At 35.0% G+C, this 21,987-nt stretch overlaps 1 protein-coding gene across 2 annotated transcripts; it reads left to right on the forward strand.

Annotated features, from left to right (window-relative positions):
* Window positions 1-15,367: 15,367 nt before the first annotated feature.
* Window positions 15,368-18,328, forward strand: LOC132190011 (uncharacterized). 2 transcript variants are annotated; one of them, XM_088510508.1, is made up of 4 exons: window positions 15,370-15,508; window positions 15,668-15,774; window positions 16,782-16,854; window positions 17,925-18,328. In XM_088510508.1, exons 2-4 carry the CDS (start codon window positions 15,690-15,692, stop codon window positions 17,983-17,985), a joined length of 219 nt encoding a protein of 72 aa, XP_088366634.1. In that variant the 5' UTR covers window positions 15,370-15,508; window positions 15,668-15,689; the 3' UTR covers window positions 17,986-18,328. The 2 variants fall into 2 exon arrangements, with proteins under 2 accessions (XP_088366635.1, XP_088366634.1); XM_088510509.1 differs by lacking the exon at window positions 17,925-18,328 and having other exon boundaries at window positions 15,368-15,508; window positions 16,782-16,858.
* The last annotated feature ends 3,659 nt before the right edge of the window (window positions 18,329-21,987 follow it).

Raw genomic sequence — 21,987 nt, forward strand, 5'->3', positions numbered from 1 at the left:
ATACCTGCCTCCAAAAGTTTGACCACTTCAGCTCTCACAACCTCTTGCATGTCCGGGTTCAGGTTGAAAACTATGACCACATGCAAAATGTCAATAGGGCCCAGAAAGTTATACTTCAAGGTGTCAGGTAAAAGCTTTACATCCAACTTGAGAGGCTCAACTGCTGATGAAAATGGGTTGGGGAATGCTATCTCAGTGGTTTCCCCATTTTCCGATTGCATGTCAGGAATGGAATCCAATACGGCATTTAGCTCACTCAAATAATTTGTCAAAATCCAGATCACATCCAAATTGAGCAAAGCACTCTATCACAAGGTCCTCAATACTAGACTCACTAACAATCTCAGCTAGCTCAAATAACCTATCAAGGTCCAGATCACCTCCAAATTGAGCAAAACACTCTATCTCAGAGTCCTCAATAGTTGGCTCATACAAAGTTCTAGCTTGCTCAAGTAACCTGTCAAGGTTCAGATCACCTCCAGATTGAGCAAAACACTCTACCTCAGGATCCTCAATACTTGGCTCACACAACGTCCCAGCTTGCTTAAGTAACGTATCTAGGTCCAGATCATCTCCAAATTGAGTAAAACACTCTTCCACAGGGTTCTCAATGCTTAACTCACTGACAGTTTCCTCAGTTATTTCTTCAATTAGACACAATTCTGACCTCATCATATTCAATTGGTTGCTTGCTGATGTCAAAGATGTTCAGCTCTACTATCATGTTCCCAAAAGAAATCTTCATCACCCCAGTCCTATAGTTGATTAGGATGTTAGCTGTAGCTAAGAAGGTTCGCCTAACGTCACTAGAATTTGGCTCCCAATGTTTCGAACTGGTTCCATGTCTATCACTATGAAGTCCACAGGGAAGTAAAATTTATCCACCTTAATCAACGCATCCTCAATGATTCCTGATAAGTGCCAAATATTGCATATTTGGACCCCTTTATTTACATTAGTTAATCTCTTAGTTGTGTCATTATTTAATGTTTTGTGTTAATTTTGTGTTTTTAGTGTTTTGTAGGTCGTTGAAGAAAAACTATAGCTTTAAAGGGAAAAATGCAAAGTTTGAAAGAAAGCATAATTTGAGAAGACCTAGATGATGTGGTTAAGTCCAACCAAATCCAAGAAAAAGGTTAAATCAGATTAAATTGGATAAAAGATCAGATTGGATAAGATTTCGGATTGGATTCAAATTCAAATTATGTATATGTCTCAATATTTTGACCGTAACTTTTCATTCAAATATCAGATTGAACTGATTCAAGTGGCATTGGAAAGCTAATTCAGAATAATACAATTTGTTGTGAAATAGGATTTTCCTAATTCTGACGGTTTCTATGCCAAAATCGCCCCGCAATTAAAGGATACAAATCTGGACGAATCCTATTTCGATTTCAGACTTCTATTTTGACTGGAAGACAGACCTCCAAATTATCTAGGTTTAATAAGGTTTTTAGGACTTTCCTAAGCCTATAAAGAGACTTCTTTGCATTCAAGAAAAGATACATAATCCTAGAGAGCAAAATTCTACAGTTTTTCTCTTCTTTTGTTTAGTTTTTCTTTAGGTTTAGATTTTATTTTTATGTTGAGCTAAATTCCCAACTAAGGTTGGGGATGAAGCCTTACTGATGAAGAACGACATCACTTTTATGTAAGTCTTTATTTATCCGATTTTATTGAATTTTATATTTCAATTGTTTTACTTCTAATCAATGTGTGGAGTGATTCTTGGATATCTCTTGTGATTCACGGATACATGTGATGATTGAAATAATTTCATATGATTGATTGCTTGGTTTTTAACTCATAAAAATTCGATATCCCTTGTTATTTGTTTTACGGATACATCTGGTGTTTGAATTGAATTTGGATTCCTGTTATGATTTGGCTAATGAATGGATACATGGGATGGTTTTGATTAATTTTTTGAAGCATAGCAAAACATACATAAGATTTAAATTGTGAGAATTTCGGATAAATATTGATGAACATGGAGTATGTTGTTATGATTCAGTGAGTGTGGATTCCTAAACCTTAGTCTTTACCTTTTGTTTTATTTTATTTAGTTTATGTTTATCCTTTAATTTTCAAAACTCAAAATTCAAACTTTTTTTGGAACTAGGTTAGGGTAAAATTAGTTTAGATATAAGTTGTTTTTTCAAAAATACAATTCTCTATGAGTTCAACCTCGTACTTGCAATCCATTAAACTACAATCGATTCGTGCACTTGCGAGTTAAATAAATTTGCACAGCAAGTTTTTGGCGCCGTTGCCGGGGAATTGTTCAATTCTTTAAATGAATTTATTTCTAAATTAGTTTTATTCTTCTCTTTAAATGAATTTATTTCTAAATTAGTTTTATTCTTCTACTAGTTATAATTAGGATTTTATTTTTCTGCAATTTGTTTTGTTTATGGGCTTTTTTTATTTATTTTCGAATCAGAATATGGGCTTTTTGTTGGGTTTAAGCCTAAAAGGCTACAGCTATGATGATATTTTGGCTTTTTTTTTGGGATTTCATAAAATGATATTTTGGCTTTTATAAAAATATGGTTAGCTTTTTTTTAATCAAAAAGATGGGGAAAAAAACAAACCGAAAATTTATTTAACACGCATAGTTTATAGTTACATCAAAGCAACAAAAATCCATTACATCAAACTCTAAGCAACAAAACCCAACAGAATGCAACTTCAAGTAAAAAATGACTAATCATCCAGAATGCAACTTCAACTTCAAGTAAAATCCAGAATGCAACTTCAACTTCAAGTCACTAATCATCCTCAAGTAAAATGCTGATGTTCTTCAAAATTACTTCTACAAAGAAAAAAAAACATTACAATATCAATTGAAACCGATAAATGAAATTTGTAAATAGCAAAATATATTAAGCAAACTAAAATGATCAAAAAACTGACCTGAATTGACCTTATAACTTTCAGCATCATCAACCATATATAAGTCAGAACTCAGGGGTTTTGATCTTAACAAATTTTGTGAACATATCCATGCTTCAACCGTACTTGGGGCCAATGAACTTCGAAATGGATGCACACACTTCCTCATGTGCTAAAAGCCGACTCTGAAGCAACTGTTGTAACTTTGGTGCTAAACTTAACTTTGATTGTGACTTATCATTTTTATCAAATCTACTGGGATATTTTTTGCAAGTATTCCTCAAATGCACAAGCATGGCTGAAGTACCTTGCTTTCTAGTGTGACAACTAAACAATTTGTTACAATACTTGCATTGTGATTTAGGATCCTTAGGATCACCACCCTCTAACTTGATAAAATGTTCTCAATCCATTGATATTTGCTCAGATTTTTTAGGTTTTGGTGGGAGAGCTGAACTAGGGTTATGAATAGATGACACAGAACTAGAACCAACACCACTACCTGAATGACCATCCATGAGTCTACAATAAGTAGAAAAAAAAAAAAAAAAATCAACACTGCATAATATTAGCATTTTTCAACTTGAAATCAATACTACATAATCATGTCATTAGCATCTCATTTTTCAACATGAAATGAGAATTAGTACTGCATAATCAATCGGCATACAGTAAAGGCAAGACTAAATAATCAATCAGCATACACAAAATCCAACCCAACATAATCAGACCAGAAGGCACAAATGAAATTTCTTTACCTAAGGCCGAGGGGTGAGAGAATCAGCTTGATTTGGTACTTCAACAAAAACCTTAACAAGAAGCAAAACTGAAATCAGTTCTTCAACAAAAAATCGAACCCAACATAATCATACCATAAATTATTAACAACTAACAAGAATCCTTAACAAAAATTGCTTAACAAAATAAAACCCTAACAACAAAATCAAACCTTAATAAGAAGCAGAAGCGACAGTGAGAGAGGAGCTGCGATAGAGAGATGAGTGGCGAAAGAGAAAGGAGTAGAGACAATGAGCCGTGAGGACTGAGGAGAGAGGAGAGGCGAGTTGGCAATAGTGAGAGAGAGACTCAGAGAGTCGAAACTCACAAGTGACTGGTGCGAGAGAGACTTCAATAGTGAGAGCCGACGGTGAGAGGAGACAGTGAGAGAGAGACTCCGACAGTAGAGCAGAAAGCCCCGGAGATCGTGAGAAACTCAAAGAGTGAGAGAGTGAGAGTCGAGAGTGAGAGTGAGATCAAGAGGCGCTGCTGCTGAGTGCTGAGTCTCAAAAATTAGGGATATTTCATATAAGGTTTTTTATGTTTTAGGTTAAGGGTAGGTAGGAGCGGGGCGGGGCGGGTACCCGTATAGAAAAAATTGGTAAACTCGAAACCCGCTCCGCCCTGCACAGGTTGGATATTTCCAACCCGAACCTGCGAAAATAAACACACAAACCGCACGGGGGGGCTGTTCTAGGTGGGGCAGGTCGGGTTTACAGCCCGAGGGACCTGTAATACAACATCGGTGCTATGGATATTGTACGTTACCATACATAACACTAGTGGCACAACTGAGTCCGACCTCGGGTGGCCTGATGTGGTATTTTTGTGACCAAAAATATTAATTATAAAAATAACCACTCGCAATAGGACGAATCTTTGTAGGATACGGCTATAGAGAGGGTGTCGAACCTCAAGGACTGCAGGGGTTTTATTATCAAAATTCAAAAGATCAAAATTAACTTAATTAAAAAGGAGAATTGATTTGATTTTCTTTAAAAACTAAAGTGCATGAAAATAAAAGAGATTAAAAATAAGAGAGAGAGAGTGTAGGGTATTGACTTCACCTCTATCCGCACAACAATGGCTAATCATAATTAATCCCAGAAATTCATTTTATGCATGTTATAAATAAACAAGAAACTACCTTATTAAAGAATAAGCATAATCTATCTTCGGTTGGCACGGATCGTCCACCTAACCACTAAGATGCTTTACGATCCGTCTTTCCTAGGTATAAATTATCAAATTCTTTAATAGGATACATACAATCAATGAATAAGTGTAACCCATCTTCGGTTGGCACGGACTGTCTACCTAAATTACACTAAACTAGGGTGTAGCACAATCCGTCTTCCCTAGGCATGGCCTATCAAATCCTATTGATCATATGTGAATTAAACCCATTGTATAACCATCATCCTCATAATCACAGAAAACAAGAATGATTTGATTTCAATAAAAGTAAAATACTTTCTAAGACAAGAGAAGAATTTCACAAATATTGATATTGAAATTGAAGAACAATTGCATTTAATATGAAGAACATAAATCAATTGTAGCAATCCTCATAGTTATACAATCAACATGCATAAATTAAAAATCTAGAAATTAAATACAATCAAACCATTATGCTTGGATAGGGTTACATCAACACCCCACGAAGGGGTTTAGCCGCTCATGATCTCCTAAGCTCCAAAGACAATTTACTGAATTTTGCTCTAAGAGGCGGTCTGTCTTTTCTCAATGCTTAGAGGCCTATTTATAGGGCTTAGGAGAGTCCTAGAAGCCCTAGTAATCCTATAAATTTCGGAGATTTAAGTCCAAGTCCAATTAGGATAAAGAAAACCTAAGTCCAAATCGGAATAGGATTCGCCCAGAATTGCGTTCCTATCTTGCGGGGCGATTTTGGCAATGCGGCGCTCCGAATTAGGAAAATGCTATTTCACAATGATTTGTAGAAATTTGAGTTAGCTTTCCAGTGCCGCTTGAATCACCTCAATCGGATATTTGACCTGAATGTTATGGCCAAAATACCGAGACGTATGCAGAATCCCAAATTGAATCCAATCCGATTTTGACTCCAATTTGAGAAATTCCGAATTAATCCTTTCCTTTATTTGATTAAATTTAACCATGATTTGTTAAGCTTAATTATATCTTCTAGGTCTTCTCAAAGTGTGCTTTTAAGCCCAAAATGAATGGAATTAATTGCATCTTTATTTATAACCTGAAAACATAAAAACAAAACAAAATCAAACAAATAACAACGCTAAAGAATTAACATATGCAAATTAAGGGGCTTGAATGTACAACATTCGGTGCTTATCATGGCCCACACCACTCATGATGTCCGTCTTATAGTGACCGCCCGTTAAGGCTAAGCTGGTTGTTGTGCCAAATATCCACGTAAATTAATAGGTGAATACTCGATACGTTTTACTCGCAGGTGCACAAGATCAAAATGATAGTATAGCAGGCAAATACGAGATCCTTCCCAAGAGGATTGATAAATTATTCTTAGAATGTAATTTTCGATTTAATTAATGGATTTAAAACAATTGTCACATATTGAATTAAAATAATAAAATAAACTAAAAGATTAACTAAGACTAAAAAGAATTAGGGTTTTGAAATCTACCACTAACCATACTCAAATAAGATAAACAATATACAACGAACTAGGCATGATATTTACTCTAATTCTTTTCTCTCTCAAAGGATTTAGCATTACACTAAGTTGTTCTTTAAGAAAGCATAAATCTATAGAAATCGACAACTACATGAAGCCTAGGGCATAGTATCTACTCCCAGTTCCCCATGTTGATTAATCCAAGAACCTATGATAGGGTTCTTTTGTCACTCTATTATGCCAAAGACTCGGTCATCCAAATTGACATAAATAACAAATAACAAATCCAAACATATGTGTATGTTTGTCAAGCACATTCATATGAAGAATTCGATTAAACAGTAAATAATCAAGTTAAATATCAAAAATATAATTGTAGCAAAAGCGCCAATATTGCAACTCTAAAGAGACATGATTAGGGCTTCAATCGAGCCCTAACTAAAATACTAACTGCATAATAAAATAAATGGGAAGAGAAGCCCAAAACTCTTCTTGATCTAGCCTTCAGTTCTTTATCCCGAGCTTGTGTTTGCTTCTCCCCCCTTTATTTGGAGGAATAGAGGGTCTATTTATAGGCTTAGGAACAACCCTAGACGTTCTTGTATAGCTAATCAACTCACAAATCGAGTTGGAATTGGATTTTAGAGTTTAAAACCGTGTGAAATCGTGTCCTTGGCTGCCTAGCGCACGACTGTGCTCGATCGTAGGAAGATGCACTCGATCACATGACTGTGATTGATCCTTGGCTTGGGCTCTCAAGCGCTGATGCACTTGATCCTGCTACATGTGCAATTGCACACTAATGCGCTCGATCCTAGTAGTTCTGCGATTGATCCAATGGCTTCCAGCTTTTTCCCAATTTGTCTTTTAAGTTTGAAACTTGCCAGAAACACTTGTTTTTCTTCAAAAACACAAGAAAACACACACACACACACACAAAAACATCAAATAAAAAAAAAAATTAAGAGCTTAACATATGTGAATTTAGGGGCTAGAATATGAAATATTCAGCACTTATCACACCTCCAAACTTACATTTTGCTAGTCTCATAGCAATACAAAACTGAAAATAAAAATAACATAAAAACAAAAAGATAAGCCCTTCTTTCGTGGGATGTACGATTGCATTTAGCATATGCCACAAGCCTTTTAAACCCCCAGGCATCCCTAAAGAACGAGTGAAGTCTCGTGAGGATTTAACAGGAATGTTACCCACAAACATTATGCAAAGTTCATGTTATCCAAAAGTTTGAAGTATCACTTAAAACAATGATTTTCATTCATTAGCAATCTTAAAAAGATAAACTCAATTTTCACAATGAGATGGAATTCTTAAGTCTAACCACTTACAAAAGACATGGTAAGGCATCACAAGTTCAATTTAGTGTGAATTGAACACATAAATATGAGGCTTTAAATTACTTCCAATGTGCAATGACTCAATACCTCAAAGTTCACTGGGTTTCCCATCGGAATAAATAACCAAGGCATAACTTTCTTTTCTTTCTTTTTGGTCAGGTTGTGCAATGCTTAATTCCCTTAAGCTTTCTAATTGACCCATGTAACGAGTGTTAAGCCAATGACTCCCAAACCAGATGGTTTTAGGGCATTAGGTGTAATGACACCCCTAAGGACTTACTAACTCGAGTCAAAAAGGTTATGAAACCAAACTAACCATGATTTTAATAAATCAAAATTCTCACCTTTTGACGTGAACACTCAATGCTTAATAAGGCAAGATGTCTAGTTACTTAGTGAAAATCTCACAATGATCAATATATATATATGCCAAAGTATTCATCCAATAAGTCACCCAACTTCACCCAAGACATTGAAACATATACAATCAGATTCACGTGTCATACCTCACAAAATGTACTAATGTGCCTGTGGCAATTTAAAATCAAAACAAGTAAATTCTCAAATGCCAAAAGTAACAAGACTTTAGAACTTCTAACCATCAGATCATGTGTTCAACATTTTAAACTCAGGAATAAAATTCAAATCACTGTTTCTAGATCAACCAAAATCTGAGGAATAACATGACCATGCATTTAAAATATATATATATATGGACAAAGTGTGTGTGTGTGTGTGTGTGTGTGTGTCTCCCATACCCCCAAACTTGAATTCCACATTGTTCTCAATGTATAGAAAAGATGGAAAGATCATACCAGGGAGATGAGAAAACTGGTTAGAATAGGTATAGCTACCCCAAACTTGAATGCAAAAAACACTTGTCATGGAATGGATTGTCTCCCAAGAGCGCTAAGTTTAACGTTTTCAGCCAGACTGATCTGAAATCAAACTACTAAAACGAAACAAAGGAAAACTAAAAAAATATAAAAATAAAATGGAGACTAAAAATAAACCAATCCAACTCAGAAAATAAAGCACAATCATTAGCCACGGATTGTGCTTGTCAAAACAGAGAAAAAAATAGGGAAAATGTGACCTCAAAATAGGTCACATGAGTCTCTGGTCGAGTGCACTTGATTGCACTATACAGTACGGTCGATCGTACTCGTACAGAGTGTGTACGTGGATGTTGCGCTCGAGTGCATAGCAAGGTGCGCTCGAGCGCGCGTAAGTGTAAGTGTTGGGCAGCTGAGCTCGAGCCTACCTAGGGTGAGCTCGATCGCAGGCCCGTGTGAAGGAAAACAAATACTTAAACAAAGAAAAGAAAAAAAAAAAAAAAAGACTAAAGTTAACCAAAATAAAAATAAATCAAAACTTAAAAACAAATATAATTCTTTAAACAGACAGAAACTAAAAATAAAAAAAATAAAAAATAAAACAAAAATAACAATAGAAAGATTTAAAAGGATATGGCATTTCAGTTCGTGAAGTGGCCTCAGTACCACTGATCTAGACAGATGCACTCAAGCTCTTTTAGCTTTTGGCTCGAGTGCTTTTGGTAGTAGCTTCACTGCTACTATTCAAGTGAGAAAGCTAGTTGGATTATGTATGGCTCATAGCATACCTCCAAAACTTGCAAGAACACTTGTCCCTAAAACCAATAAATGATACTCCAACCAAATACTAGTCAAGCGTAACGCATTGTTGTAAAAATATAATCAAAGATTTTAATGGAACAACAATTGAGAAGATAAAATCTGGAAGGAGATCATGTACCCTGGCCTGTTGGAGGACTCAAGTGCATAGGGTAGGAATCGTATGGAATGATGGCTAAATTCTGAGATTGATGACCCTGCATGAAAAGGAAACCAATCAGATTCGGAAATTACAGCAACTTCAGTATTGCTGTTCGGACATGCGCTCGATCACACTAATGCAGACAGACATAGAATGAAAACCTAAAAAACAAAAATAAACAAAAGTTAGTGAGATTTAAAGAAAACATAAACATAAAATAGAAAGAAAACAAATAAAATAAAAATAAATAAACCTAAACAAAATGAAATTTAAACAAAAACAAAAACTATAAAACCGAACAGATTATAAAAAGAACTTGAAATTAAAACAAAATAAAAACAAAATTGAAGTTAGTAGCATCAGTACTGCTGTCTGGCTGTGCGCTCGAGCACATTGCCGCAACACATAAATATAAAGGGCTCAAAGTAGCTTCAGTACTGCTATCTAGCAGTGGTGCGCTCGATCTCAGGGGCTAGTGCGCTAGATCGCACGGCTAAATAACAGAACAGTGTTGTGGACAAAAAACAGAGAAAAATTAAAAACTCACAAAAAAAAAAAAAAAAGCAGAATTTAAAAATTGAACAGAAACAGAAACCAAAAATAAATAAATAAATAAAATTAAAAATTGAAAAAGAATTAAACTAAACTAAAGGAAATTTTTCTAAACAAAATTTAATGCAATCCCCAGCAACGGCGCCAAAAACTTGTTGTGCCAAATACCCACCTAAATTAATAGGCAAATACTCAATACGTTTTACTCGCAAGTACATAAGATCAAAACGATTGTATAGCAGGCAAATACAAGATCATTCCCTTGAGGATTGGTAAATTATGCTTAAAATGTAATTTCTTATTTAATTAACAAATTTAAAACAATTGTCACATATTGAATTAAAATAATAAAATAAACTAAAAGATTAACTAAGACTAAAAAGGATTAGGGTTTTGAAATCCACCACTAACTATACTCAAATAAGATAAACAATATGCAATTGTTCCAATTATATCAAGATACCCAATGTTTGCCATCCTAATGGCAAGGTATCTACTCTAATTCTTTTCTCTCTGAAAGGATTTAGCATTACACTAAGTTATTCTTCAAGAAAGCATAAATCTATAGAAATTGACAACCATATAAAGCCTAGGGCATGGTATCTACTCTCGGTTCCCCATGTTGATTAATTCAAGAACCTATGATGGGGTTCTTTTGTCACTATCTTATACCTAGGACTCGGTCATCCAAATTGACATAAATAACAAATAACTAATCCAAACATATGCGTGTGTTTATCACCGGTCACGAAACAACCATTGGATCCAAGGCCCATATATTACACACACATTTGATCATAAAGTTAACATATATAGTAAGCCCATGACCGTTAGCCCATACATACCGGTCTACCATGTCATACAACAATTTATCTAGTCCGTATTTTACATGCATCCTTTTACAAGTCTCACTTTCATTATCATGTTAATCACAACGTTTTTCACAAATACTAGAGTTCAAGTGCAGCAAAAAATATGTTTCTGTGAGGATTGCAAATATGCATGTGTTGGTACACAAAATCGACGTGCAAATGTGGGAAAGTAAATGGCGAACATTATGTGAGTTAAAACTCACCTAGGTCGAATGAAGTCTCTGAGTATTCCTCCAAATGTCCCGGGTCCTCCAAATCTGTGGAAGGCCTTCTATTAGACCTAAATCCAACTAAAATGAACCTAAAATGTGAAAACAGAGGCGATTGGACGACTAGTCAAAATGGCGTTCCCTAGAACGCTTCTGGCTGTAATTTCGGGCTCGAGGCCGTACGTCCCCTCAGAGAGTTTCAGGTAGAACCTCATTTGTCCAAGCGTCCTCCTATCCTCCCAAACCAGTTCTAGGTCTATCTAAACTAGTTTCTAAGACCTTCTATCTCAAAATAAGGCCTCCATACATAAGAAAATACGTTGATCATAACAAAATGCTAACCCAACTTAAACAAAGTTCAAAAGGCACAACCTAGCTAAAAATCCAAACCAACGAATAAGCTAGTCTAAAAAGCATAACGACTTAAGAAACAAGTAGGGATTAGAAGGTTACCTCCTAGAAGCCAAAATCTCCAAGGAATCACTTCTTCTCCTCCTCAAATCTCACAACTCACCAAGACACTCACAAAAGGGGTTTCAGAGAGCCCGCGGGGCATAAAATGGGTATGAAAGGGCGAGGAGTAGGGGTATTTGTAGGTGAGAAAAAGCTGAGGGCACTGCAAGTGATTCTGAAAAGTAGCATACGTATGGTACTATAGGGGCGTACATTCGGTACTGTTTACTCAACAGTCCAAAGGTTTCATCGTACGTACAGGTATTATCCAGGAGTTATCCAAAAAGCAGCGTACATATTGTGGTCCCCTTGCGTACGTCCATGTACTATTTGCAGGCATACATATGGTGGTCCCCCCCACGTATGTCTGTACTAAAAATAAGAGCATACGTATTGTACTATTAGGCGTACGTACGGTCAAAAAGTCTAAATCCCCAAAATGCCCCTCTTAACTATCCCTAGTGACCCGAAACTCGAATTAACCTTCTAACTAAGCTACCCAAGCTTAGTTAATTATTTGGGTCACTACAAAGCATCATGGGAGGCGGAGCAGGGCATGCAAAATCATTATCTGCATTTGTTTGAGACTTGATTTGTATGACTCTTTTCTTAAAAGATTATACTTGGACAATATATCTTTTTCTGTATTCGGTAATGGAATAGTTGACTAAGAAAGAGTTTTCTTTCATCCACAGGGTTATGGCACCTATTCCAGTCGATCTATATTGCATGTGTAACTACTCTTTCTGTGAATTGATCAATTTGGATGTCGAGATTGACAAGGATTGGTACAACGTAGGCAACATTAAGTACGATGCCTTAGATGATTTACGAGGTGATTTTTCGTAGTTATTTGAGGACAAAGTAGTGCCAGTTAGTGAGGGGGAGGAGATACCCTAGAAACCTATTGAGCATGATACCGACAATCTACGAACGAGAGGTAAGATTTCACCCTTTTTAAGCACCGTTCTTTTGGTATTTTATCTTGAAATTTTAAGGATGAAATTTTTATTAGGATGGGAGAATGTAGTGACCCAAATAAATAATTAGGCTTAAGACAACTTAATAAAGGGGTTGATTGGACTTTGGGTCACTAGGGACACTTGGAGGGGCTTTTTGGAATTTTTGAGTTTCGAAGCTACAGTAGATGAATGCTCGTATGGGGGACCACATGAGCGCTCGTGTGGGGACCAAGCCGAGCACTCGTTGACTTTTTGTTGACTGATGGTTTTTGCCGGCGCGTGCCACCTGCAACTCAAAAATCCCTAGATAAAATAGTACACGAGCGCTCAGCACTATAGTACACGAGCGCTCGCACCTTTTCAGAAATTTTCTATAGCGCCCTCAGCTTTTTTCCCTATTTAAACCCACCCCCTATGCCTTTAAACCCTTATTTCAGCCTCTGAAGCCTTAGAGAAACTTTGTTGCTTTGATTCTTGAATGTATGTGAGGTTGTGAGTGTTTTTGGAAAAGAATGAGGTCTTCTTGGAGAGTTTGCTTGTTGAGGTAACCATTGCACTCTCTTTGTATATTGTTAGGTTGTTATGCTAGCTTCTTGTGTTATAATAGCTTAGTTGTTAATATCTATGAGTTTTAAACTTTAATCTCGTTTTAAGTTTTCATTTTCGTTTAGACTTAATCTTGTTACTTGAGGACGTTGTTGTGGTTAGGAGATATTAGAAACCATTTCTGTAGCTTAAGGACCCGTAGAAAAGGCTCGGGAGCACGTTGGACCAAATGAGGTCCCATTTGGGCCGAGCGCTCGCCCTTAGGGATGAGCACTCGCCTAGAGACATTCCAAGGAACATCATCTCGGCCCGATGTTCTGCTGCCCCTATTTTGGTGTTTTAGGTTCGTTTTAGTTGGATTTAAGACTAATAGTAGGTTTTCCACATATTTGGAAAACCCGGATCGCGTAGAGGATTACTTGGGGGATTTGTTCGACTCTGGTGAGTTTTAACTCACATAATGCTCGCTATTCATTTTCCTGCATTACATGACTATTTTGTGTACCAAAACATGCATATTTACAACTCTCACAATATACACTTTGCTCCACCATGAACTCTTATCATTTGTGAAAATGTGCTATTTAACAAGATAATGACATTGAGATTTGTAAAAGCATGCATATAAAATAAGGATAAGATTAATTGCATTGTATGACATGGTACACCGGTACGTGCGAGATAACGGTCATGGGCTTACCATAAATGTTAACTTTATGGTCAAATGTGTGGGTTGTTATATGAGCCTGTGATCCAACTGTTGTTTTGTGACCGGCGCAGCCTTAATGGACGGTCACTACAGAACGTACATCATTAGAAGGGTGGGCCACCCGAGGTCGGACTCGGTCGGGTTGCTAGTGTTATGGACGATAACGTATAATGGTTAAGGCACTGGTATTATATTATAGGTCCCTCAGGATAGTGCCAACCATGTTGAGAATGAGTAATATCTTTGGTAGACCATACTGTTGAACTATCACCGTTTCTCATACTATAAGCATGTACTATATCTATACTACAATCGTGGATAATTTTCATACCTAGAATATTGTATATTGTACTAAACGAAGTTCATCACTAAAATAGCATGGCTATTGTGTGCATTATCTCTAAGTCCTTGGACTTACCCCTTTTTATTTCCCCCCCCCCAAAAATTATGTATAAATTGTGTGGTTTAGCTAGCGTAGAGGAGGATGCCTTCGGATTAGATCATGGTGGTTGCTTTGGACCTGATTCAAGTTATTTTTGAAGACATGGACCCGGTATGGCTGAAGTCTATGTTGGACGATGGATAGACCATCCAAGCAAAGATGATAGAGATAGTGATCATGCTTGCACTACTTAAGATTATGCGTTAATATGATGCTTGTGATATTTTGATGATCGATCTTTCACCATACATTTGATGACCTATTTATAATGTGATGCTTTATCTTTACTCTGGTGGTTGTGCTTGTGATGTCTAGTTATTGCTTTCTATTCTTGTAGTTTAAAGTCTTCCGTTGTATTCTCTTGTTTATGAGAGATAATGATTCTTGAGTCTTATCTCGTGAAGGATGTAAGCTAGGAGATGAACCATGGAGTTAATTACTAGTTAGTTGATTTTCACGGGGAGTTACAGTTGGTATCAGAGTCTTATGCTCTAAAGACTGCAGGATAGGAGGAAAGAAAGCCTAGGCAATGATCACACCAGAGAATATGCTAGTTAGCTATTAGGGTTTTGAACAATTTTTTATCCATTTTTTATTCATTTTTTAACAAATTTTGAAAGAACAACGTAGTTTAACACATAAACCATTTAAGAACTTTATTTTATTTTATTTTTAATTTTTTAAAGTACATGTATATGTAAATTAATGTAAATTTGGAGTCAAATATTTTAGATTTTTCAATATGGGATCCTTTTGGCGCAATTTGGCTCAATGGCCAAAATTGAAAATTGGCCCAAAGGCCTAACTTTGAATAAAACGGTTATAGCGGGCATTATATGTTCTAACCGCCGACTATTCACCTAGCGGATGCCATTAGTGAAATTTAGTAACCGCCTAAGCAGTTATAGCCAATAACCACTAATCGTACCGGCATTTTCACCCATATAAATCATACCTATGATACATAATAGGGTTGCTGCTCTCGATTTTTTTATTTTTGGTCTAATTCTTTGTAACTTTCCTTTTTTTATTTTATTTCTTTTTTATTTTTTTATTTTTTTTATAAATTACTTAGAAATAAATATAAAAACCAAAAATAAAAACACCTAAATTACGATTGTACCCCTATGAATTACTTTTCTTTGTTCTCGTCCTTATTTGCTTCTGGCCATAAACTCACGCCCATTTTCTTCCTCTCAAACACCGTTGACTCCACGCATGGTGCCGTTCTGAGCAGACACAGACGACTTGCCCATCTACGAGACGACTCCTCGGCTCCTCTCTCCCTCTCTCTCTATTGGTACTCCTCGTTCTTGAACTCTGATAGATAATTGCGAGATTTGGGATCACGCTTTCCTCTTTAATTATTTTGTAAAAAAAAAAATTATGTCTGTATATTTTATGAATCATCCAGCCCTGCTCATGTGTTTCTGATCTTGATTTTTGATTATATGGTTAGTGGGTTCGTCGCTTTCGAAGCTATGAACTGGATTCAGCGCAAGATCTATCTTTACAATGTCACTTTTGGGCTCTACATGTTGGATTGGTGGGAGCGTTATCTTTTCAGTATCCTCTATTGTTTTCCTTTCTCCAATGATCTGCTTTCTTTGATATATGCCTGTTAGATTGTGATTTAATGTTGTATTGTTGATAAAGTGCAACTGTGGAATTTACCCTGTTCAAATTTGGATAACTTTTACAAATTCGTCCATTTGCCAAAAAAAAACATTTTGCAGGTGCCATGTAGTAATTCTTGTTGCTTTAAGGATTTGGTAATCTACCCCAGCCCCCAGGGTTTCATCGAATGAGCTGCTTGAGTAAGAACCAGAATTTTCAGTGGAAGTTTGGTTCAAAAGATTAAGCTGATGGGAACTATTGATTTAATTATTTAGATAATATTCTCACACTCTTTTCACGTATGAGCTCGAACTCTCCCTGTGTTAGGATTCAAATTCAAGACTATTGCTCTTATACCATGTTAATCTCCGGTTATTTCAAAAGCTTTTGCAGAAAGAAAATAAGGATCTTAATCTTTTAATTACATATTCTAATATTTTTGTTTACAATTTATTTTGTGAACCTTTTGTCAACTAATTTGCTTGCAATACTCCTAGTGTAATTTTTTAATGAGGCGAAAAAATAGAAGTGAATTTGAGGCCTTGGTTTACAAGGACTTTTCTGGTCTTGTTGGTTTTACCTGCCACCTCTCAATAGAAAGTGATTTTCTGCCGTTATATGCTTGTATAAGATTGCACTTGAGTTTTAATTACCAGTTAGCCCAAAAAATTTAGGACCGTAAGAAATGGTGATTTAGTCATTTAATTAATGTTCTAACGGTTTCATTTACAATTTAGTTTGTTGTGAACCTTTAGTCAATTTGCTTGCAATGCTCCTAGTGTAATCTTTAAAAAATAGTTATAGAATGAGGCGAAAAAACGACAGTGAATGTGAGGCCTTGGTTTACGAGGCGTTTTCTGGTCTTGTTGGTTTTACCTGCCACCTCTCAACAGAAAGTGATTTTCTGCTTGTATGCTTGTATGATATTGCACTTGAGTTCCTAAATCTTTTACCAGATGCTTTGGTGATTGTCTTGATGTGGTTCATTCTTTTCAATGGATCGCGATCCGTAACTGAGTTCTGCAAGAGGTAACCAATGAACCCTTATCTCTGGTTCCTCTCTGTTAGCATGACTACCACTTCACTACTTCACAAAAATTAGTTGCATTGCACTTGGTCACTATGGCTTATTCGCCTAATTCTAATGTTTGTTGCAGCTTTATATGTGCTATCTTTCTTTCATTCTTTATGGTATTTTTTTCAAAGCATATGTCATGATTGGGATTTGATGATTGTGGAGTCTGGAGTTTAGTTAATGTTGGTTCAGCATGATGAATAATGATAGTGTCTTTTGATAATAATCATTTTGCTGCCTTAGAAGTAAATGAAGAAAATAAAGCAAAGATAAAAATTACAAAGCTTTTCAGTTATTTCATGTTCAAACGACAAAAGCCGTGCAGGGCTTATTGCTCCAGGCATTGCTCTGTACAAGCAAATCCTTTGATAGATTCAATTTTTGCCTGAATGAGTTGGAATGTCTTTCATAAGAGAGTCTTGGATTCTAGGTTCAGATTAGCTCTTGTTTTGTTTGCCTCTGTTCTATTCACAGATGACTCTTCTATACTTCTTTCTCATATGCCAAGGGGGAGGCTTTGTTTGACAAAGCCTTTTCTTTAGACACTGTAATTGATGTAGATTGATGTGAAAAAAAAAAAAAAAAAAAAAGTTAAGAATGTTTGGTATAAAAATGTGAAAAAGTGATATGGAAGAGTGAAAAGTTTTGTTTTGTAATAATTTTTTTATTTGAATAATAATAAAAAAAGAATGATGTGATATAAAAAGTGAAAAAAGTTAGAATATTTTGATGTTGATTTTTTTGGGAAATGGTGATGAACAGTAACAAAGGAAAATGAAAGGCTTTGCCAAACAAAGCCAAAATCTCTTTGAATGGCATCACCCTGCGCAATTATTAGCATAGCAGATACTTTAATAAACACAGGATCAGCATATGTAGCACCATTTTGTTCATGCTACTGTAAGAGCTCTGTAATGTGGGGTCCTTTTATGTTAGTGCAACTTTATTAGAAGATAATTATTGTTCCCTTTAATTAAAGTTGGTGAATTGAATCCTTAAAAATGTTTTTGTGCCTATATTTTAGGTGGGGTGTGCATATCAAACATGATTGGAAGGATTCGGCAGCACAAATACATGGGGTTTGAGTACCTCTTCTAGTACAAAGCATAGGGTGTTCCTTTAGATTTTTCTTTATTCAAAGTCCTTTTTCCTTTCTGATTCCTAGATGTAATATTTCCTGGCGTTATAGCATATCCTAAGGCTGCAAACTCTTTCTGCATTATACCATTTCTTGGGTCCACTGGATGAAAGATGTCTATTACCTCCGTGTATTGCTTAAAATCTTGTTATTTTCGCTTTCAATGTCATAGCATCGGTTGATGAGAAATTTTTGGTGCATTTGGCTGCCACGAGACAGATAAGGTCATACAATAATGTTGTCAAATCATGTTTCTTGTAAGAATTTTCAGCTATGCTTTGTTTTCTTGATTGATTTCTTATGTATTTATGTTAAACTCAATTTTCACTTACATAATTGAGGAAACAAGTTTGTGAAAGTACAAAAAGATCACCTCAAGCAAATGTAAGTAAAAACATAAATACTTGGGAAAGTCATTTTTGGCCCTTGTGGTTTGGGTTTGTATCAAGGAAAATATTAGACTTTAAACTATTTTACAAATTTTTTTTAATGACTTGATATGTGTCAGCATATGATTAGAAAATGTTTTTTTAAAAAAATTAGTGGCTGATGTGTTTCTAATCACATGTTAACATGTGTCGCTACAAATAACTATACGTGTGACATTACTCTAATCTCTACGGAATATACTAGACTTCTAAGTACTTTACGATGTTTCACATGTGATTGGAGGATATTAAAATTATTTTTTTAAGTGGTGAATGTGTCTTAATCATATCCTAATGAATAATTGTAAAAGTCTCTCTTGTGTTGCTTTTGTGTCACTCAAAAAATGAGGTGGTTTTTAAAATTAACATTTGATCAAAATTCAATAATAATTAATCACAAAGCCCAATGATAATTTTCAGAGCTGTATTATTATTAGAATGACACAAAAATGACTTGTAGTATTACTTTAGCATTACTTTATGTTAATACATGTCAAAAGCTGTAAAAAAAAGTTTTGAGTAATGCTATTCGTCCAACTCCTTTATAAATTGTTGACAGGTGACATGTGATTGGAGCAACATTGGCCACTTAAAAAAAAAAAAAACGCCTTCCAATTAGATGTTGATATACGTTAGCAAATTGTAAAGAAGTAAAGAAATTGTACCGTTTTTCATTTTTTTTTTTTTTTTTTTTTTTTTTTTTTTTTTTTAAATAGTTGTACTACGTATAGCATTTTTAAATGTTAGATGTCCAATTATTTTACAATTTTTTTTTTTTATAAGTTTTAACATGTGTCAGCATGAGGTTAAAGAATGTTAATTTTTTTTTTTTTTTTTTTGCGGAAAAATGTGTCTTTAATTTCATGTTAACATGTGTCAAAAATTATAAAAAGACTGAAATAATTGTATGTATAACATTACTCCATCTCTTGTTCTCATATATCCCGCACGCACTGTATGTCAAACCAGAAAAGAATTTTGTAAATAAAATGTCAAACTGAATAATGAAATTTGACGATTAGAAAAAAACAAAAAAACACAAAAAAAAAAAAAACAAAAAACAAAAAACAAAAACTGATCAGTAAGTTTTCCTAGCAGCTTCCATGTACTCCTTCCCTTCCCTACATATACGGAAAATGTCAAAAAAAATAAAAAATCACAAAATTTACCTAGGACAGATACCTATTGGTTCCTTAAGCATTATGAATGATATAGTTTTACATAATATGTAGGGAACCAAAAGAGTTCTCTCATACATTATTTTAATACAAATTATTTCTCTCTTCTCTTTACCTTTTATTGGGAATTGTGTTGAAATTTTGTTAAAAAATTGTGGGTAAATAAGAACTTATATTTTGTAAATAAAGAATATTTAATTGATATAAGGAAAGATAAAGAAAGATATTGTGGAGTGTATTTAGATAGAGAAACAAAAAGTAGTTTTGTTCCATTAAATTTTTTTTTTTTTTTAAAAAAAAAAAATCAAAGGAAAGTTACTGGAAATGTTCTAAATACCAAAATGGTCCTATGATTTCAAAAGCTCCTAAAAGTCCATGGGGTTTTCAAACTGTCCAAACTATCTAGTTGCCTATAACGTGGAGCCACGTCAGCGTCTAACGTTTTTGCCAAGCCTTTGGATGCCGGGAACCAGTTTGAATGGTTTAAAAAACCCTAGGAACCTTTTAGGTACTTTTGAAACCACAATGGCCAATTTGGTATAAGAGTAATGCCAAGTAAAATTATTTTACAACTTTTGACACGTGTTAGTATGTAATTTGAAATACACTAAACAAAGGTATACAATGACATGACATGTAAATACACATAATATTTTCATATTTTATTTCCTGTGTCATGTCAGCTAATAAACTAGATATAAAATTTTGTATGGTACTCTTTATGCCAAATCTACAAAGATAAGTGGTAACGTCACATGTAAATTGGTAAAGCATCAAATATTGCAACAACATGTCCAAATACATGGAAAATATTTTACAAATCATTTGAGGTTTTGTAAAAATGCCCAAACAAGTTTTAAGGTTTTGAATATGCCTAGTTTGAAGATGTGGTAAACTATGATTTTCAGCCATAACGATTGATCATTACTTTAGAACAATCGAATGGTGCAATGAATGCGTAGAACGATCGACCGTTGTTTAAAACGATCAAATGGTACTACTTTATACCTAACGATCAATTAGTGGTAGTCTACATGCTTTAAAATGATCAATCACTGGCATTCTGCATGCATTTGAAATTTGGTCTCTTCAACACAAGCACATGGAATGTGGTCTATTTAAAAAGTTATGATAAACCCTAGACCCATATTTCGCCACTTTTTTAATACTAGACCTTAGAGAGAGAGAGAGAGAGAGAGAGAGAGGGCCTCCCTTGATAATTGTGCTCTTCAGGGCTTGGAAAGCTCCCCACCTTTGAGGTATAACGCTTAACCTAGCCCTAATTTATGTTTATTCCTTATGTTCAAGCTGTGTTTTATGTGTTACATTGCATGCTAGTTGTCTTTCCTTAGATAATGGCTTAAAGTTAAGTCTTTTAAGTAGATAAGCTTGACTCTTGCATGAAATGTGTGAACTTTAAAGACTAGTTTTCCTTTCAATAAAAAAACCGTGTTAATAGACCAATCTTTCAACAGCTTAGAGCATTTCCTTGGTTGCTTAACAAGGGAATATGACTATGGGAAAAAAGGGCTAAGATATATGGAGTTTTTAACTTGTTTTTGTGACTTTGGTTGATTTAAATGTTTATGCATGTTGTATGGTATTATTTATAAGTGTTGTAATCCCTAGAAGTCTTGGGTAAGAGATATGTCAAATTTTGGTTGGATGAAATGGGAAAAAATACATTTTGGATGTATGATTGAATGGTCCCCGAGAAACGATTGATCAATTATTATAAGCAGAATGTGCATGATTAAGGTTTTAAGTGCATGATTAGGGTTTTAAGTGCAAGATTAGGGTTTTTCTTAGTAATTTCACTAACATTAGAATATGACTTGCAGAGACGATAAGTTCGACATTTTGATATGTCCAAGGTTGGATCTAAGTGTTTGAGGTAAGTAATCACCCATGAAAACGCAAAAAATGTAATGCCCTCGAAATTGGACTGAGCCATTCTGGTTGGGTTACTGGCAATTTCTCCAGTTCAATTAACTGGTAATTAAATGAATCGATCGTCTACCTAACATACTCATAGTAAATGTAAATAGAAGGTGAAAGTTACAAATTTGAGATATCTAAAAATCATAAGTTCTGCAAGCATGACCATCAATCATAGACTTGGGGCTTCTAACCAAAATAATAATTCTAATCAAACCTGGTATTGCAAGACAAACTCTTGGCTTGTTGCTTAATGAAAGTCCTCTTGAAACAAATAATTTTGAAAGAACAACAAGGATCGTATTCTACCCCCAAATTGCCAAATAACCAAAATATACAGCTAAGCCATTCATCAAATATATAACATGCACATTAGAATTAAGGCAACATCACAATCAAATCAAA

The sequence above is a fragment of the Corylus avellana genome, chromosome 9 (genome assembly GCF_965113065.1).
Source record: "Corylus avellana chromosome 9, dhCorAvel1.hap1.2, whole genome shotgun sequence".
NCBI lineage: Eukaryota > Viridiplantae > Streptophyta > Magnoliopsida > Fagales > Betulaceae > Corylus > Corylus avellana.